The sequence below is a fragment of the Patiria miniata genome, unplaced genomic scaffold (genome assembly GCF_015706575.1).
Source record: "Patiria miniata isolate m_02_andy unplaced genomic scaffold, ASM1570657v1 HiC_scaffold_1, whole genome shotgun sequence".
Taxonomy (NCBI): domain Eukaryota; kingdom Metazoa; phylum Echinodermata; class Asteroidea; order Valvatida; family Asterinidae; genus Patiria; species Patiria miniata.
Window position 1 is genome coordinate 4,217,005 of NW_024037047.1, and position 20,262 is coordinate 4,237,266.

General features: G+C 37.9%; 1 protein-coding gene and 1 long non-coding RNA gene across 2 annotated transcripts; one reads left to right on the forward strand and one right to left on the reverse strand.

Moving 5' to 3' along the window:
* The first annotated feature begins 5,795 nt into the window (after positions 1-5,795).
* On the forward strand, positions 5,796-18,936 carry LOC119729215. Its single transcript, XM_038201824.1, has 7 exons — positions 5,796-5,886; positions 14,008-14,334; positions 15,320-15,652; positions 15,995-16,081; positions 17,088-17,285; positions 18,219-18,341; positions 18,872-18,936. Exons 1-7 carry the CDS (start codon positions 5,796-5,798, stop codon positions 18,934-18,936), a joined length of 1,224 nt encoding a protein of 407 aa, XP_038057752.1.
* On the reverse strand, positions 7,395-10,735 carry LOC119741171. The gene is made up of 3 exons (XR_005272725.1): positions 9,541-10,735; positions 8,654-8,841; positions 7,395-8,499 (listed from the first exon to the last, which is right to left on the reverse strand). It is a non-coding gene; the product is annotated as an uncharacterized LOC119741171 (long non-coding RNA).
* Positions 18,937-20,262: the final 1,326 nt, after the last annotated feature.

Genomic DNA, 20,262 nt, shown 5'->3' on the forward strand with positions numbered 1-20,262 from the left:
TGTTGTAGAAGGCTTGTTTCTCAATGTATCGGTTGAACTGTGAAATTGAATTATTTTACTATATCGTATAGTAAGCGTTATACGCTTCATCCGGTATTAGAAACCAATAATCGCCTTTTCTATCTAGGGATCAATGTTTTCCATATTTTTTGTATATATCCATCTTTGATTGCATTGCTAAGTTTGATTAAGTATTCAATAACAAGAATTGTACACTGCTGCATGCAGCGTTGGACTGTTTTATTATTCAGGACAAAAGCTGTTAATTGATCTTTTTAGTGGGAAAAAATGCTGATTAATTATACATTTTGCAATTGTTTGGCACCCATGAATGTAATGTAATATACCGTGGATTTTAACTATAACATTTACATTGTAAGTAGCCCAATTTGGATTGATTTTAAAACACAAAAACTATTTGGAATAAGCAGCACCATAAGAACAAACAATGTTCAATCCAATGGAGTTCACTTTGAGTCATTTCTGGAGCCAGTCATGCACTTCCCCCTCCTAAAACTATACACTGGTAATTCATTCACAACTACATACATAAGTTAACCCCTAGACCCGTACACCTGTGAATAAAAACAAAATCATGTTCAAGAGGCCAATAATAATAAATTGATTGTTTCAAACCGACAGTTCCCATCTTTTGCATAGATAATGAATGTTGCATTATCCTGACGCCACTTGTTTTCATCATAATACTACTCAATGTTCAAAAGGCATGAATCTGAGACTGGGAAACATTTCGAATTTGGCCAGAAATACTTTAAATATAACACTCGACGATCCATAGACTTTGTACACAACCAAAGAAGTAGCGTCTGACTACTGCATTCTTTCTGTAACGTTTGCCGGATGAGTTCATAGCGCCCTCTCTGTGTTGTCTTAGTTTGAACTATTGAACCCGGAAATCGTCTGCAGCAATCGTCCAATTAAATGCCTAAACGGTGTTGTGCGTGAAGTGCGAATCTAACTATCCATGTACGGATGTAGGCTTGTAGGCATACACGAGCTTAGGTGATAGTGATATACATGTACATAGCTACATGCATGGTTGAATGGAAATGAATTATGTTTACTAGTTTGGTCCTGTGGTTTGGTTTTATCAGTAATTTCTGCTCAGTACTTTGGAATGACTCGCTCTATCGCTGATGGCCATTTGACAAGGAAATGTACGAAAGCGAGTGCTCTTAAGTCATGTCAGTTTATCAATATTATTGTTACTGCTGTCATGGTCTCAGGTGGGAAAAACATGTCCTTGTTTTATTAAACTTAATTCACAGCTTATAATGGAATTGACATAGGCCTAGGCCCTTTACCGATGTATTCAGTGTCGGCCTATGTACCCGAAGTATCTTAAAACGTGCACTCACGAATTTGGGATTTCCCAAATTCCTTGTTGTGTGTCACTATAGTATATACAAATAATGGAAACGACATTAAAAAAAAATATCGAGACAATATAAAATCGCGACAGTTGACGGTTGGCAGGAAGGGCTTCCTTTGATCATAAAACAACCTTTCTTTGATCAAAGAGCACACGCAATGTAAATTGTGTAATGCTTTCCTTGAAAATGCACCTTTGTTAATTAAGTCAATTTTAGCGAATACAATTATTCTCCAAAATTTTCAAAGGCAAAGAGTATTTTTTTTAAATACTGCTCGTCGACCACTGGAATTCGATTGGACGTTTTTGTCAGTGAACACTCAGCGAATGAGCTAGAATAATCCTTTATGACGAGTGAGTGCTGATGTATAATGAGCACTTCATTTTCAAATGAAATTTAGTGAGCTGTTCAAGTACTAATTTTAATTAGAAGGTCATCCCAGATAGTATTGGTAATGTAACACATCTTTTTATTAGGGGGGGGGGGTGCCAAGTAAAAAGTAGTTTTGTTTGGCGCACAAGCCGCACATGGCTTAGAAAACAATTTACTTTTTACAGTGCAGATAGCTCGTGTAATTATGCTCGTGTCTTTATTCTTCATCTAAGAAATAAAACATGAAACAATAAACTTACTTGCCTGTTAAATGAAGGAAGAAAGGAAAACTCTAATCTGCAATTTCGCAAGTTAAGGGTTGGTTTTCAAATGGCTTTATTTTGTTTCCATAATTATTTTTGATGTTCAGCAATTGTCAATGAACACCTGTAATTGTAAATAAACTTTTGTAACCAAAAAAAAAAAGTCCCTTCCTTAGTTAAATCCCCTCCCACCCAGCATGGTACTTTCAAGTGCAGTTCCAGATGTGTTGTCTGCCAGATTCATATCCAGGAGTCTGACTCCTTTTCTGGCCACTCTTCTGTCACTACCCACAGAACCATTGGTAACATCACTTGTAACACCTCTAATGTCATATATCTCATTTCTTGCAGGGTCTGTGGAGTGCAGTATGTAGGTGAGACTAAGAATACGCTCAAGAAGCGTTTCTATGCCCACCGGTCAACGGTCAACACCAAGAAACTAGACACCCCTGTTGGTCATCACTTCAACCTGCCTAACCACTCCATTTCTGATATGATTTTGCAGGGCATTGAATCTCTTGGCCATCGCAAGGACTCAGTTCGCCTCAGCAGAGAGAAAGTGTGGATGAATCGTCTTCGAACTATTCAACCACATGGTCTCAACATCCAACTTGGAAATGACTAATCCTTTTCTTCCTCCATTGTCTTCTGTTACAGATAATCCACCTGGTCTTCCTTGTTTGTGTTTACCCATCTTCCCCCATCTTTCATCCCTTTCCACCTCAATACTGTTCCCCCCCCCACATCATCCCTTCACTCTCACACTCTTTTGTCCGTTCCCACTCCCTGTGACCTTTGATCCTTCCCCTTTCTGGTCCCTCCCCTGTTTACACTAGACCCCTTGTGGTTTGCCCTCTCCCTTTGTCCCTTTGTTTCTTTGTTCTCTCATCCACCCTCCCCTGCATCTTTCCACACCTTTCACACCTAATCCTCCTTTTGTGTTTCTTCTTTCAGCCCTGCATGTTTGTGTGCACCCCCATGTTAATGTTTGTACCTCTGTCATTTCTGTTTTAGCCTCTGAAGAAGAACTTGCTAAGTTCGCAACGTCAGGCCACATTAATTTTAAGATTTATTATTAAGAACTTCAATTAAGCTTACCTATCAACGTATAATTTGTCTCCTTCCTTAACGTACATTGATGTATATTTATGGATTTGGAGGATAATTTTCCTCATTCATCTAGCTGTTATGAAGTGTGGCTTTTGTGGTGCTCGTCCTTGAACTACCTGTTTTTTTCTTCTGAGAAACAGGGTGGGAATTGAACCCACATCTCCACATTGACACACTCACCCAGTGAGAAACTGAACATCAAGACAATGGCATATCAAACTGTACATTTGTCAGCAACGTGACAACAGATCGACTCAGCTTATTTTACGTTTGAAATGTCCCCTCGTTTAACATGTAGGTCATACAGGTCGTGTAGTAAAAAAGAGTCAAGAGATCCAGTTTATGTGCATACCCACCAAGTACATGTGCATATGTAACCCCCTTCATGATTTAGTGGTCAATTAAGAAAAATGCCTACCTTTATGGGAAGTTGAAAATGCTCGGAACAGCATGGTGTCTCAGGCGGACTGTTTGCCTTGACCTATCGAAATCGCCTTCCACAACCTGTGTGCAGTTTCATTCATTCAATCATTTATCCATTTCGCAGACAGGTATTTGGTGACTATTTTATTAGTGTCACATGCAGACTAGCAGTATTCAACCTTTACAGTCATTGTCAATCGTTATTTAATAGACCTACAGGCCACAATTGTAATTGTGAAAAATAATGAGAAATACCTCCTTTTCACAGTCTCCCTTGAATGCTTTTTTTGCATGGCATTTTTTGGTAATTTATTTTTAGGAAATACAAGTCAATATTTGCACCTTTTAACTATTTAAAGATTTGTTGGCAAATGAACAGCCAAAAGACAGTTTTCCTTTTCATCTCACTATTTTGACGATATTTGTAGACTTTGTAATTACATTTCGAATGAAAAAAAGCTCCACCGACGGGTAATTCCACAGTGTCTCGGGAACGTGCCACACACTATTTCTGGTTCATCTAAGCCGAGTAAGTTTCTTTTCGACTTTAACTTTTAGCAATGGGACCAAATTAATATGTAGAATATTGTATACATGTAGTTTTCACTGCAGTCTGTTTCACTCTGTTGCAACAGTAAGGTAGTCATTGATGTTTCTACAATTATTTGTAGCACATAACCTGAAATATCATATTCACTTTTCCCCCTTTGATGGAGGCGTGGGTCAAAGTAGGAAGAGCCTTCTACTTAAACGTTTCACTTCCGCGTTTGTATAAAAATGTATATTACATGTAAACGCGGAAATATACATTTTGCACTTATACATAAGGATTTTTTTTTGCACATATCAGCCAGTAAGATGTTTGCGTTATTAACAGGCAACTTTCTAATGAGAATTAATATTTTGAATATTGAATAATTTGTACAGTGCTAATTTGTAATCTTTTGTTTCAAGTCATGGATTTATTGACGCAACTGAAAATATCTGTGACTATATTCAGTAGCATTATTCATTCAGTGCAATTTTATATTGTCACTTTCATTTATCGACTCAATCAGTTGTGTGTGTGTGTATTACATACGTATCAATGGATTCTAATACAATATTGAACGATTTACATTGCACTGTATTGTGAAAACGTCAGGTTCTGATGTGTCTAAAATCATTGGTATAGGAGCTGCAAACAAGTAGTAGCTATGCCCATTCAACCTGTGCAGTTTTATTCACTACGTTCACATGCAGACTGGCTGTTGACGTATTGGTGACACATGCAAACTAGCAGCATCCAACCTGGTTGGTAATCGTTATTTGTTAGACCTACAAGCATACGCGTGTTACATCCATACATGACAAGAATTAACATGAGAAATACCTGTCACAATCTCCGTAGAATGCAGCACCCGCTATTGAATCGTGCGTAGACATCTGCCATTGTACTGATACAGTGTTGTGGAACTGTCTGAGAAAATCGGTCATCAGGTTATCATTCCCTGACGTACAGTACGTCCTTCCGTGACCTGGCAGGTCACCGCAAATTTCAGTCACAACCAGTGCTGTGGCGCAGGGCGTCATTTTCCGTAGTCCAACAGTGCAAACAGACTCGACTTAGTTATTAATAGAATACAAACGTCACGTGATGTTTGGATTGAGATGCAGGGTTCAATGGGTTGAAGGCCTGCGAGTTGCCGCCTTAAAAGCAACCGGTTTTTTTTTGTTGGTGCAGTTTTGAACGGTAATAATTATTGAACAATATTATTTTAATAAAATCGTATTTTGCACGATTTGATGGTTTAACATAATGTGGTGTGTTTCTTTTTATGTCGATTAATGGTCGATTACAGACCTTACATGATATAGTGAACTTTTTTGCATAAAAAATGTAATCATTATCCAGAGCAATTTGGAATACCTCTGTTCCCTGATGATGCTGGGGGAATACAAATCAAAGTTAATAGTAGGAAATATATAACGATCAGTGTCATCTGCATGACCTTTGTTTCATTTCCATGCTTGACGGTTGATGTTAATACATGTAACATAGTAATTTTGAAATACATGTCAGTGGCACTCGGTGGTCTGGTTCCCAGACCAAAATATTCCGACTATTCCTGTTTCATCGGGATTAGTCAGAATCTTTTGGCTGGGAACCAGACTATGCACTCGGCTGCACTGCAAATTACGTGGGAAATTCAAATTGAAATTCTTTAAAATGGATCTTAATTTTCCAATTGTAATGGTTGCATTGTTCGTTTTTGAAACATGTGCCTCCTTACATTACTTAGAAGACGAACATCCAATTGGTGCAAGTAGATTTACGAGAACAGGTAAGTACGGGACTGAGATAATCATTCATTTTATATACATGTATACAACAATCGATATAGGCCTAGGCTTGTAACGGTTGGATCTCAATACTATTGCCATGGTTCGTCTTCAAACTGGTTAGCTTGTGTGGCGGTTAGTTGATCAATTTTGTTGTAGGTTGCAGATTAGGCATGCATATCAGGGTATAAATTTGGACAAACATATGCAAGCTTTCAATGTGGATCCCAAAGCTCTTGCCTTCTTGTTCATTATTGAGGATTCGACACAATATTATTCAAACATGATTTCAACGAATTTCCCATTACAATGTTCCATTCTGTATTACAAGGTAGGCTAATAATTGGTACAAAGCCAAACTATCCTGCGCTCACCAAATTTATGTACTGAAAAAATTGTATAGTATGTTGGTTGCTCAGTGAAAAAAAAGAGAAGTCAAGCTTTATATTAAAGCTGGTCCAATGGCTAAAAACATTAAGATCCATTGTTGATTCAGTTAAGGAGAATGGACGAGGAACTTCGGGCTAAAGAGGAATAGAATTATCACAGTTTATTCGCATATATGTACAATGTTTAGTTTGCTAGAATATACAAAAAAAAGACAGTCAATTCGTACGTAATTCTGCGAAATGGTTCATTATTACTTATCTAATTACTTAGTATTACAAATTCAGCATTTTAGTGTTTTTGGCAATATAACTAGTTATGTGTAGCATTGTTACACCCTGGAAGAGCTTAAGAGTATGTCCACGAGAGGACCATGCAGACCGTGACAAGGTGGGGGTCGGCGGATTTGGTTAAAATTTGGGGGGTAGGTGGGTCATAGGTAGCCTTGAGGTTGTACAAAATATTTGGCCAATCTGACCTCCGTAGCAGAAAAAAGAGCCAAAAATGTGTTTTTATTAGTGAAAAATGGTGATTTTTATGATTTTGGGGTACAAACGTTTAAACGCTTGCTGCTCAACAGGGGAAAGCAGCAGAGAAATGAAATTTGCAGGGTCCTGAGGTTGTATCCTGACCTAAAACCAGGTACTCAAAATTTAGAAAAAAATTGCTCTTAGGAGGCAACGGCACTAAGGGTACCCCCAAAGTTGAGTCATAGAAATAGCGATCTTTAAGTCGCCGTAGCGTCATTAGTGCAGGTCTTAGAACAATGACACTCAGGTGAAAGAGAGTTCTTATCATGGTCTTTAAGAATCAAGAATAAAAATATTGTCAGCAGTTTTTAGTATAAAATGGCAGGAGTCTGTTTTACCCCTATTTTTCGCTAGTAAAGGGACGGGGGAGGGGCATACAGTGCATCCCCCCCTTTCTGTATTTTCAAAAGTCGACAACCAATTTTCATGAAATTTGCTACCAAGTTTTATATTTCCAATTTGTAAATAATGACGTCAAAAATGTTTTTAAAAATCTTTAACAGAGGGCTTTTTTGGAACCTTTTTGGTCAAAAAGTGTATTTTTCACATAATTTTTGTCTTTTTTGCTTGAATGTTATGAAAATGGGCATAAAATGATCAATAAAATTAAAACCTATTTTAATACTGGAGACGCCATAAGGGGTGCTATAATTCCTTAATTTATCCCATTTTTAGGGTAGGGGGGTTCACTTTAAATCAATATGGCCGCCACCTTTCAGAGTCCAGGATGGAATGTATACCCTGCCCGATTTGTGGCAGAGGGAGTCCCCACAAATGTCCCTATACTCAACACACACTTGTCTTTTTGTTAACAGAAGTATCCCCCAATAATCATTTAAAATGGGGGAGGGGGGTTACACACTGCCACATATCGCGCACCAAATGTGGGAATGATGAGGCTTGGATGACAATTCTGTTATTTTTTGGCATGTTAATGTAACCCGGAAAATTAATAAACTTGGAAAATAATAAATTGAATGAGAAAAACGCTAAATGTTGGGGTACTCGCTGTCAAAAATGAGATAGACCTAGATGGGGTAGGAACAAGTAGAGAGGAATTTGAATAAATAGAAACAATGACAAACAAATTTTTAGAAAGACCAAAAAAGAATGATTTATTTTACCAACCAAAATTTGAGGAAAACCTTTCAAAAAAAACAATAATCAAAAAGGATCCAATTAATTTTTATCCAAACCTTAAACCTGTTATCCACCCCACCAAATAAGTAAAATGGTAGTACTACAGTCGACTTTTGTTATAAAGAACACTTTTACAAAGATGTCCTACTGCTGCTTATAAAGAGCAAATTCTGAGGTCTCGAATCTCTAGTTCTCTATTAAAAAAAAAAGGAAGACGGGCACTACTATCAAAATTTTGACCACTTTGTGATGATTCAGCAGTTGTTTCACCGATTGTAATCTTCATGAGCCCATCTTCTTGACCTGGTGCTAAACAATGAAGAACTAAACCAAAGGCTTCCTTTGCCTTCCTTCTATAATAATGGATGGTGCTATCAGATGCTTCTTCTAATGACAGACGAAGCTGCCCATCAACAGCAGACATTCCCCCCTGAGTAAGGAAAGTGTTCAGGGATTGCAGCTGCACATTCTTTGGTCGGGGGTTGTTGCCCAAGAAGAGTCAAGTGTACCTACATCCTGTGTAATATCTCCATCAGTTGATGAGGACTCAGATGTATGCTAGAAATAATCATGAGAAAATAAAAACAGTGAGATGCGTGCTTCATATAGGGTTGAAATACAAATTGATGTACTCAAAGAAGAGTGCTTACAATTCATCTGTGATAAATGAGATGCAATATGTCAAGGTCCATTCTTAGTTCACTCTCTTTACCTCATGAACTGAAGTGCACTCTGTGTCGGTGGGTTGGAGAGATGGTACACCTACCGGCGATGTGAAATCACTGATTGTACACTGATGCTCTTCTTGTTCCTTAGAGAGCACATCACTAGATGGTAATTGTTCCGCTGTCTGGTGCGTAACTGCTTGTTTGTGCTAAGATAGACAACCTCTACAGATACCTGAAAGTCATATGAACAGTGAGAATTAACAAAGTGTTAAGGCCGCAGCAGGCTTAATATTTTTTTGAAGTAAAAGATATAAAGCGGGGCGTATGTAGCCAACAATATTGAGCAATAGATGCCTTGAACAAAACCCATGTCATAAATCCCCCCCCGCAAAAAAAATAATAATAAATAAATAAAAATAAGAAATCTTCTTTTATTATTTTATATTGCCTGTATTTAATTGCACTTATTACTTTTTCTTTTTCTGATGTGGCTGGCTCTGGAAGATTTGTATAAAAGGGGAAACAAATCTGAAATTGTTCTTTAAGTTGTAAATGGTCAGATGAGTCACATCTCGTGAATAAAAAAAAAAAAAACAATGTAAGTGCAAAAAAAAATATATGTGTTATTCCCCAAACTGCGCATGTTCAGTGCAGTTCCAACTTTCTTTATATAAAAAAAATAAATTCAAAATCCAGCTCCGGCTAAATATCCACCATGTGTGTCCACTGCCGAAAACCAGAGCTGTGACAACCAGTATTAATTTTTCACACAATAATAAATTTCACTGGTCCCAAGTCAACTGCATGATAAGGGATTTAATTGATATAACCTACCCAGGAACAAAGTCAGTTGATCAGAAATGGACCATGACCATGATTAATTCATTTCAATTTTCAAAAATGTATTTTTGTTTGATTTCTGTCTTCTTACCTGTTCCAACACAACAGTGATCAGGGTACCCCATCGATCAAACATCTATGATCTCACGGCTAGTTGCTTTATTCACACCACGGAATGGTTAGCCTTTCCCTTTATGGAGTGGATGACAACATTTCCTTGATGATGTCCAACTCAACCCTAACTTGTATCTATGCGCTGAACGTATTGTCTTATCATGATCAGTGTATGCATCGACGTCGAACAAACCACATCGCAGGCGCAGGAGGATCAGTTTCCACTCGGCATTCACATCATATGCAGCGACTTTCCACTTCTACAAATGGCTCCGTATGTCTTTTGTGCATCGATTAAGTTGCACTGTATTTAGTTCGCGCAGATAAGAGGGATTTACACCACATTCGATGGCTTTGCAACACTAAATTACTAAAATCACATTGCAGCCGCACAGACGGCATGTCCATGGCTGCCATTATGACGGTAATGTAATATGAGGGCGCCCTCTTTCGATACCGCGCGCTAACTGGGTGGGTGGCAACAGAACGTTCCCCTCCTACCGGATCAGTGCGCACCACCAAAGGTAGCCCACTCACCCACCCACCCAATAGGTGAAGTCTGCAAAATGTAGATTTTGTTACGCCCTTACAACAATTCCTGCAAAATGTCAACCAATTGCACTCGGAACTGTCTAGGGGCTATGTAGGTTTGGTCTTGAAAATTAGGAATTTTTCAACTTTGTTGACCGTGAGCAAACAAAAAGAAGAAGAGCTGACAGTTTTTTTATTTTTTATTATTGTAGTCGGATATCTGAACTATATTTCCTCCAAGTTTGTTGACTCTCAGCCCTGCATTAATTAACTTATGGTTAACCGCGTAAAGGACCTCATTTCGTAATAGAGCTGATACGTGTTTTTTTTACGCCTATATCTCCGCAGTGAATGCTTGCATATCAAAGATTTATATTTCATCGTTTAGAGGAGATTAAACCCTTTCTTTTGATATGTAGTTCGACCGTAAACGATTTAGTTTAAGGGTATAAACGAGGCTATAACTTTACACCAAAAACAACACAAATTTACTCCCCGGAAGTCACCCTTTTTGCTCAAAATTGTTAGGGCCCCGTACTCGGCCACCGTGTGATTATTTATCGAGCTACTCCACCTAGTGGTATCGTCTCAGGTGGGGATCAAATGGCCAAGATTTGAACTTAATTCGCTGACCCCCACCTTGTCGATTTTTCAGGATTTTGCATGGTCTTCTCATAAACGCACACTTAACAATATAGTTTTCTATCAAAGGTTTAACGACATGTGTCAAAATGTATCATGACATGTTATTGACATTTATGGCCATCTATTAAACTTCAAGATTATGGTCCAATGTGCCAGAAGATCATGGTGCTTCTCAATGAGAATTTATTTCCTGTTAATAATGAGAACATTTCTCTATCAAGAAAAATTACAATTGAAAAGAAGTATTGCATTTGTATCAAATGAAGTCCATAGTATATCTTCACACAAGAATTATATACATACACAATTTACGATAGAAAAATGGGAAGAAAATTAATTGAAAAATGGTGTGTGTACTCACCGACTATAGACTGACTAACGTTCGTGTGAGAAGGAAAATCTAGCGTCAACTAAATAATAGTCGAGATAAAACACCCTCAAGGCTCTGCGGCGTTATCATTAGCAAAATACGCCTCATACCACAAGTATGAGGCATATTTTGCTAATGATAACGCCACAAAGCAGAATAAAAATTGAAGGTGTGGTCTGCTGGATCAAGAGCAAGTGTGTGAGCGTCCACATACGTTTCATCCAACTTTACACTGCGCATGTGCGTCTTTCTAGGGTTATTTGCACACGTATTTAAGGGCTGCCGATTTGACACCGATGATGTGACTCAAAAAGATATCTTTGCATTGTATTGTTAAATACACCACTTAATTAGGGAGCCGTTGTTATTTAATTACTATTTAGTTCAATCACTGTTTATTTCTCGAAGAAATGTTTAAAGACGTTTTCTGAGAGTGTAGAAACAGTGATTTCATGAAACAACCGTCTTTTCTCAGATGTCGTTTGTTTATATTTAGGACCAATTTTTGACAAGAATATAGCTTCAAAGGTTTAACATTCATACTTGTAAATAACGGTAGAGGGGATTATAAAGTAGTCAAATTTGTGAACAAGTTGTCGCTAGATTTTTTGATTGATTTTTTGATTTACAGCGTTTGAATATTGTCATTAAAAAATCTACTTTTTTCGTCGGAATTGAATAGTTTTGTGTAAAATGTCGACATATAATCACTTAAAATAGCAATAAATGCTTCAATCAATTATCATTGTATTAAAAAATACGGCTTCATCAAATCAAACTAACATGTTTGTTGGAGAAAAAAGACTGGTTGCAATTAGCATAACGGGATGATCCTATGCAATAGCACTACTTAGCTCACAAGTGAGAGTGAGTTAGTAAATCAGGGTTGTACATGAGAGAATAGGAAGCTGTCCCCTGGGACAAGTATAACCTGTAGTTGAAGTTTAAAAATCCTATATTAAATTTCCTTCAGTCATTGTAAACATCAGTAAGCTAAGTAATTCAGAATACCGATATTATGTATCAAATTAATATAGTGCCTTATGTCTTTTTAATTTAAATTTCATTTAATATTGCAGCAACATTCAACCTGGTCGGAAATCGTTATTTGTTAGGCCTACAGGGATATGCGTGTTTCATCCATACATCAAAACACAATGAGAAATACCTGTCACAATCTCCGTAGAATGCAGCACCCACTATTGAATCGTGCAAAGACATCCGTACCGTGATAAAGCATAGTAGAAGCGTCTGAGAAAATCGGTCATCAGGTAATCATTCCCTGACGTACAGTACGTACTTCCGTGACCTTGCAGATCACCGCAAATTTCAGTCAAAACCAGTGATGTGGCACAGTAATAATAGACGCCGTTTTCTGTAGCCAACAATATGCAAACAGACTTAGTTATTGATATAAACGTCACGTGATGTTTGGATTGAGATGTAGGGTTCAATGGGTTGAGTGCCTGCGATTTGCCGCTTAGTCTATTTACAATAGAAACACTGTGGCTTGCTGGATCAAGAGCAAGTGTATGAGCGCCCACATACGTTTCAGCCGACTTTACACTGCGCATGTGCTACTCCTAGGGTTATTTGCACACGTATTAAAGGGAATATAAAACATTTGCAAACATCGAAAAATAAAACTACCAAGTTTTTGCGAAATACCTTAATAGGACGTTGGTAAATGACAGTCTAAAGCATCCTGTAAAAGTATGGCACCTGGTATACTGTCATTTTCAAGAAAAGTGGTATTTTTGTATCAATTTCCAACGCTGATCGGCCGATCAGCGTTGGAAACAACTGGCTTTTTTTCAAATACTGGCCCCAATTGACTATTGCACTTGTTTGCAATCGATTACAAACCTATGAACGGGTACGAGCCAGCTAGACTGGTTCCCTGACCTTACAATTCCCCAATGTATGTAAACTGCTCTGTTTCTTCTTATATGGAGTCAGGGAACCAGACTACAGGTAAATGATCGTTTTTCTTGGTTTTTATAGCATTTTCGAACCCAAAACCTCCAAAAAGTCAGTGTAACTATATTTGCTATATATTTCCAATCCCCCAATTCCATCCATTTCTGAAAATTACAGCAAAAGCAAATGATGTATATTCCCTTTAAGGGGCTGCCGATTTGACACCGATGATGTGACTCAAAAAGATATCTTTGCATTTTATTGTCAACGAGACCACTTAACTAGGGAGCCGTTGTTTTGTATTACTATTTAGTTCAAGTACTGTATAATTCTCGAAGAAATGTTTAAATATATTCTCTGAGAGTATAGAAACAGTGATTTCATAAAACAACCGTCTTTTCTCAGATGTCGCTTGTTTACATTGAGGACCATTTTTTGGACAAGAACATTCTTTCAGAGGTTCAAAATTCATACTTATAAATAACGGTAGAGGGGATTATTGAGTAGTCAGATTTTTAAAATTAATCTCTTGATTGACCGTGTTTGAATATTTTCCAAAAAATCAACATTTTCGTCGGAATTGATTTGTTTTGTGTAAAATGTCGACATAAATCACATAAAATAGCGCTAAATGGTTCAATTATTTATCACCGATATTCAAAAATACGGCTTCATAAAACCAAACGTACCTGTCTGTAAGGAACAAAATAAAACGACTGGTGTCAATAAGCACAATGGGGTAATCTTATATAATAGCACTGCTTAGCTCACAAGTGTGAATGAGTGTTGTACATCTAGGAATAGGAGGCTGGCCCTTGGGACTAGTAATAAACTGTAGTTGGAGTTTTAGGCTTACTCTATTAAACTCCCTTAGGTCATTGGCAACATCAGTAAGCTAAGTAACTGGGAACACCGATGTTACTTTAGAATCAGATTAATATAGTACGTGATGTCTTTAAACTTCGATTTATATTGCAGCTCGAAATGTCAAATTACCGACTTACCTCTCCCCGAATGAGGTCATTCTTCACAGAGGTCAGACTCAGCACATCCGATGCCCCAGTTACATCAAGGGTGAACGAGTGAGCCTAGTGTTCTGGTTCAAAGGAGAACAACTCCTAGCCCGCTATACCCATCCCAAAGTTGGCAGTAGTTACGCATCGAGCGATCGTTATCGGATGTCCCACTCGCATGATTTGATCATAAGTCATGTCGACATGAGGGACCAGGGGGATTATGTTTGCAGTGTTGTCCCCACGGCTACTGCGTTACAGAGGAGGCAGTCGATTTCCGTCACTGTCATGAGTGAGCATACAACATAATTATTTGCATTACATTTTGCTGATTGAAGTCAATGTGTTTGGATTAGGGCCCTCATAGCTAACATTTACTTCATTCACCTGGTTATTACCATGATACTTTTTAAGATGTTATCACATTGTGTGTCCAAGTGCATTTCCCCCAGTTATGTCAATGTAAACGAGTCATTGTTTGCCTGTGACCCAAATGTTATACAGGGTGAGTACAAAAAAAGAAACCTAAATGTCTGGACTATTGTGTTTGTGATGTTTTGCATGTAGCACTTTCAAAATCTAGGATATGAAAGCCCAATTCATAAGCTTTGTTTTAGTATAAAAATCATTCAAACACTCACATACTTTTTAAGTTATAGAATTTTAAACACAACCAAGATATTTTAAAGTTCTGTCCACGGATCACAAAAAAGGCGTGCTTTCTTTCAGCAGCACGAAAATACATACATCCCTATGTGACTTCCCTTTTTGTGATCCGTGGACAGAACTTAAAACGGTGGTTACGTCTAATACTCCGTAACTTGCAAATTACATGAGTGATTCCAATAATTCTTGTACTGAAACAAAGCACATGAAATTGGCTCTCATATCTAAGAAACTGCACGAAAATAATGGTCCCGACATGTGGGTTTCTTGTTTTTTTTTTAACTCATCCTGTACTAACCTTAACCCCCCCTCTAAAAAAAATACCAACAAAAGTTGCATTAAAATGGGGGCGTTCGTAATGTCAAAAAAGCAAACAGCGAGAATATATTAATATCAAAATTGTATGCAAGGAACTGTTACCCAACAGTCCCCCAGTTTAAATTCAGCAAATATAACATTAATATCAATATTCCAAATGAATTGAATAAATCAATGAACTTGACATATCATCAGAAAATTGTAATGAAAGCACTGATGTTAAAAATCTCTTCTTACACTAAGCTCCTGTTGTTGCATCCATTTTAGAAATGTTCGATTTCATTTGTATTCAGCTGATGTCCCGAGCTTTAAAGAGGCCATGGACCTTACAGAAGGCGAGGTCTACGTACACCGGAACCAGACTCATCACATTCAATGTCCAAGCTACAGGGAAGGGGAGTCCGTGAGTTTAGTCTTCTGGTTCAAAGGAGGACAACTTATAGCCCGCTTCGCCAACCCAGCAGTTGGCACTAACTTTATTTCGAGTCGTCGTTACTGGATGTCCAGTTCGCACGGGTTGGTCATATACCAAGTTCAATCAGCTGATGAAGGAGACTACGTGTGCGGTGTGGTGCCGAGTGCGACAGGGTTGCAAAGGAAAGGGTCAGTGCGAGTTACTGTGTTAGGTGAGGCATCTGCATGTATCACTTGCCATGGCTGTTAATTAATCACACAATAATTTATATGGTGGCTAACCTATCCAGGCTGTTGGGTCCTGGTTTGAATCCCATCCAATGACCAATACGAATTTGTCTGTCGGTCCCCACTTGATCGCTTTGCATTTCATGTGAACTATAATCTCCACAGTTTTTTTCGTGCTGAACTCTTCCATGTTTCCGTCGAAATGATATCCACCCAAACAAGGTCCTCTGCATGGGCATTTGCTAGCCAACTTTATCAGTCTTTTTGAATTCTTTTATGAAACATCAAGATTTGGTCTGACCTCGTCAATGTACATTTATTGATAGTTGGATCAACAATGGAGAGTGCGACCAGTGGGAACGTTGACTACAGTGACGAAATAACTCATCAGGAAATAACTCATACCGTCCAAGGTGAGATTAGAGATCAGAACTAGAACATCGCGAAAAAAGTGTGGTAATGTAGCCCTACTGAGTTAAATCAAAGAAAGGGATCTCGAAATGTTACAGCAGGCAATCCTGTAGTAAATAAAATGAATAATAATAATAACGGGTTCTTATATAACGCTTTTAACTAAGATCAAAGCGCTTGACAGTATTATTAGTAAAGCTTGTCGCGGATTTTTTTTCATGCATTGTTAATTGTGCAACGAAAACTAGACCTAGACGAGTCATATCAGGGCACGTGCATGACTCCTGGCGCAAACCCCGTACCAGCAGTTTTATTTCCGAATCCATCGCCCAATGACCAATTATCTGAAATTAGCTTGTACCGTCGAAATTGAATGGGATTTTGTTTTACGTGCCTAGATTGGTTGACCGGCCTTCCCCATTTTTTGTTGTTATGGAGTAATCCTAAACGATATAAGTACTGTCTACTCTGAAGTAAAAGTTAATCAATCCATCAGTGAGTCAGTAGGCTGAGTATCAAAGTGAAATATCCACCAAGAGAAATTCAGGCTGGCTACCTGTAATCATCCAAAATTACAACAATCGGAAGTTACAAACTGTGACGGCGGCTCTGAAAGAGTCTTGTTGAATAGGAATTTACAGGAATTTTTCACAGGAAATATTGTTGTTTGGGCAAGTGACAAGATGACTGCCCAGTCCTGGCAGTGTTGCGCAAAGTTCAAGCCTCAACAGTTTGTATCTCATCTGCAAGACGTGCAACAACGTCAGAAGCTTTCTAGTATATCCTAACATCTGAAACATCCCCAGTGTATGTCTCGCGACTATTTTGTTGTGAAATAAACTGCGTTTCTGTGGAGCCTCCCCTGTCCAACCTCTTGACACGGTGTTCATGTCACAACAAATGACACGTTCCATCGGTTTCATGGGATGATTAGCCAGAAAGCGAATGAATGCCACAGAATACAATAACATACCTCAATCAGCATTTGGATTTTCTTTCTTTCACTAGGCAATACACCTTTAGCTTACGATTCCATAGCTCTCTCGGCAGAAAAGCTTCCAGACGTCTCAGCTGTGCAGTCTGCCGTTCCTGCAGTAGTATGTACGCTAGCTGTCATAGTCCTCATAGGCATATGCATTGTCGTCTTGGTGAAGATGAGACAAAGCAACATGAATGAAGCTGAGGACAGTGAACAGAAACATCAAGGTAAAGAACTTCAAAATCATTTCATGTTTATACACACAGAGTTGTAGCTGCGGTACTTCAGATGATTTGCAGATATTGTGGTGGAATGTGCTATAAAATTATTTGAACTAAACATAAACTGATTCCGAACTAAACATGATATGATTTTGAACTAAACATGATATGGTTTTCAACTAAACATGAAATGATTTTGAACTAAACATAATTTTGAGCTAAACATAAACTGATTTCGAACTAAACATAAAATGATTTTGAACTAAACATAAAATGATTTTGAACTAAAAATAACATGATTTCGAACTAAACATGAAACGATTTTGAACTAAACACGATTTTGAACCAAACATGAAATGATTTTGAACTAAACTCTAAGTTTGTAATTTTTTGGACCCACTTTTTGGGGGACCAAAAATTTGTTCCGCCCCCCCCCCAAAAAAAAGTGTTCTGGATCCGCCCTTGTTCCCACTTCAGCTGTGACGTCATGTCGACCCGGGGGCCAAAAAAGCGAAACGATCACCTCAGCCTTTTTCTGATCTTGCCATCATGACGACACTTTAAACCAGCCATATTTCAAGAAATTGTTTATACAGTGAAGACCAGATGTTGGCTTTCTAACTACTGCAAATGTTTGTAAATAGTGGCTTCATGGTCCATACCCCCTCATCTTCAAAATCACACCCCTCAGATCCTCGAGAAATAATTTTGTAAATTACTACAGGCCGTCTACACAACAGGCCAGTCTACACAACAGGCCGTATTTTTTTTGGTTGAAATAGAACGGGCAGCTATTCTGCTGTCTTCCCTTTTATCCTTCAAAAGTGAGGAAATATTTTAAAAGGAATTGTACCGTTGAAGAACTAAGAGAGATAGGAAGCCATGATGCAGTCAATGTGACCTATGACCTGTGATATGACCCATGCAATTCATTTACAGATGCATCTAAGGGTTCCACACACGACTCCAAAGCCGATCGGAGTACCACACCCAAAGAACGGGCCACGAGGGTGGCTCACCGGACAGACACTGAATATGCTGCTGTCGTCGACATGCCTCAAGGTAAAAATCATTTCGTAAATCCTAATAAGTTCATCAACGTTATACAAACAAAAAAGACAGTTAAGAAATACTGAAATTGTTATCACAATTCAATATAAATCATTTTTATTAAATTAAATAAGACAACGCAAGCCTAGTAAAGCTGTCTCCGAGTACTCAAAATACTCTTGAATTAATTCAGACCGGCTATTCGTTTGAAGTCTTTTCATGCATGTGGTCTACACAACAGGCCGTGGATTTAGGTCAAGCGGTGGGTTTTAGGGAGTAATCATATACGATAGCACTGTCCAGCTCACAAGTGATAGTGAGTCATTGGTCAGTTACATAGTCAGTAAGATATGTGAAGGCAAAAACATGGCACTATAGGCTGGTCCTCTAAAACCAGTAAACACCTGTTAAACTGTAAATATCAATTGTATCAGATATTGGAATATAAATGTCCTATCCCCGCCCCCTTCAACTCCTTCATAATTATTTTCTTCCATCAAATATGACATTCATATCTGACACTAATACATTTCTCTATACAGATAGACCTCAAGGTTCCACAGAAAATTATTCAGCTGACAGAAGTGAAACTTGTACAGCCGTTTAGGACTTCCCAACGTTTCTGTTGTCGCTGTTCAGCATGGAGAAAAAAAAGTTTGTATATTGCCTATTGGACTGTACAAAATCATTGAATGATACAAGATTGTCACTTTTAAAATTGATATTTTCTTGAATAATTGTACTTACAGTAACACTGGGAGTAAGGGTGACATGACCTTCATATTTCAGTAGGCACACCTTCATCAAACCACAATGCAATACGCAAACAAACCAAAATTCAGTTTCAAAGATTACCATACTGCTGAGATACGGTGGCTACAAAATTGCCTAATTAAATATTCATGAATTCATAACATTAGAAAATAGACTGCCTGTTAATGTAAATGCAATATTTGTTATGTTTGAATGTCGCTCTACGCTTAGATCTTAGCCCAATTTGATTGATATTTAGTGAGATATGATAATAAAGATCTAATTAACAATTCTGGTAACACCGGAAGTAATTGTCCATTTGCTCGATATTCCAGCAGACATACTTTTAGACAAATTCAATACAATATGCAAAGAACTGAAGAACCATACGTTGGTTTGTTGAGAAATGGTGGATACAAATATAGCCTCATTTAATATTGGTGACGTCATAACTGGAGAATTACTTCATTGAGCATCTCATCACCTTAAAAAATAGAAATAAGTTTAGACTGTCTCTAGATAATGCAACAGGCTCTATGGTGCGATCTGAGGCAATTTCCGACCCTTTTAACCATTTTTTCCCCGAGCAAATAATGGTGTTGTATACGCAAAGCCTGTATTTTTTGCGATGTCACTTTAAAAAAAAATGGGATTTTTTTTGTTGGTGGGGGGGGGGGGATGGCCCTCGTTGGCCCTCCCCCCTTGGTCCGCCCTTGACAAAGACTGTAATTTACTTCGTCCTCCTGCTAGTAGTTATTCTCTACCAAAACTGTAGTATGTAAAAACGTGTGATTTGCAAATAATTTGAAACTGCTCCGCTTTCACAAATGTGTGTAAATAGTTTATTGATTATTGCTATTCTTCACAAATTTTTCTGCAGATGTAAATACTCGGCAACAATGTAAACACTCGATATAACAGTGTGTGTGAAGCAAATTCCATTGCATGACAATTTTTTTAACAACTACTTTGTGTTTGATACAATATCTCCATATATCAAACACAGTTTGGGGTAGCTGGGTACCCCAGTATACCTATATCCTATACATACAAGCTATGCAAATTGCTTACTTAGATTTGTGTTTTCATTCAGCTTTTCTCTGTTTAATGTATACAACAGGTAATTTAATAAAACATCAGGATATATAGCTTTGTTTTCACTAATTGCATTTTTGCAACT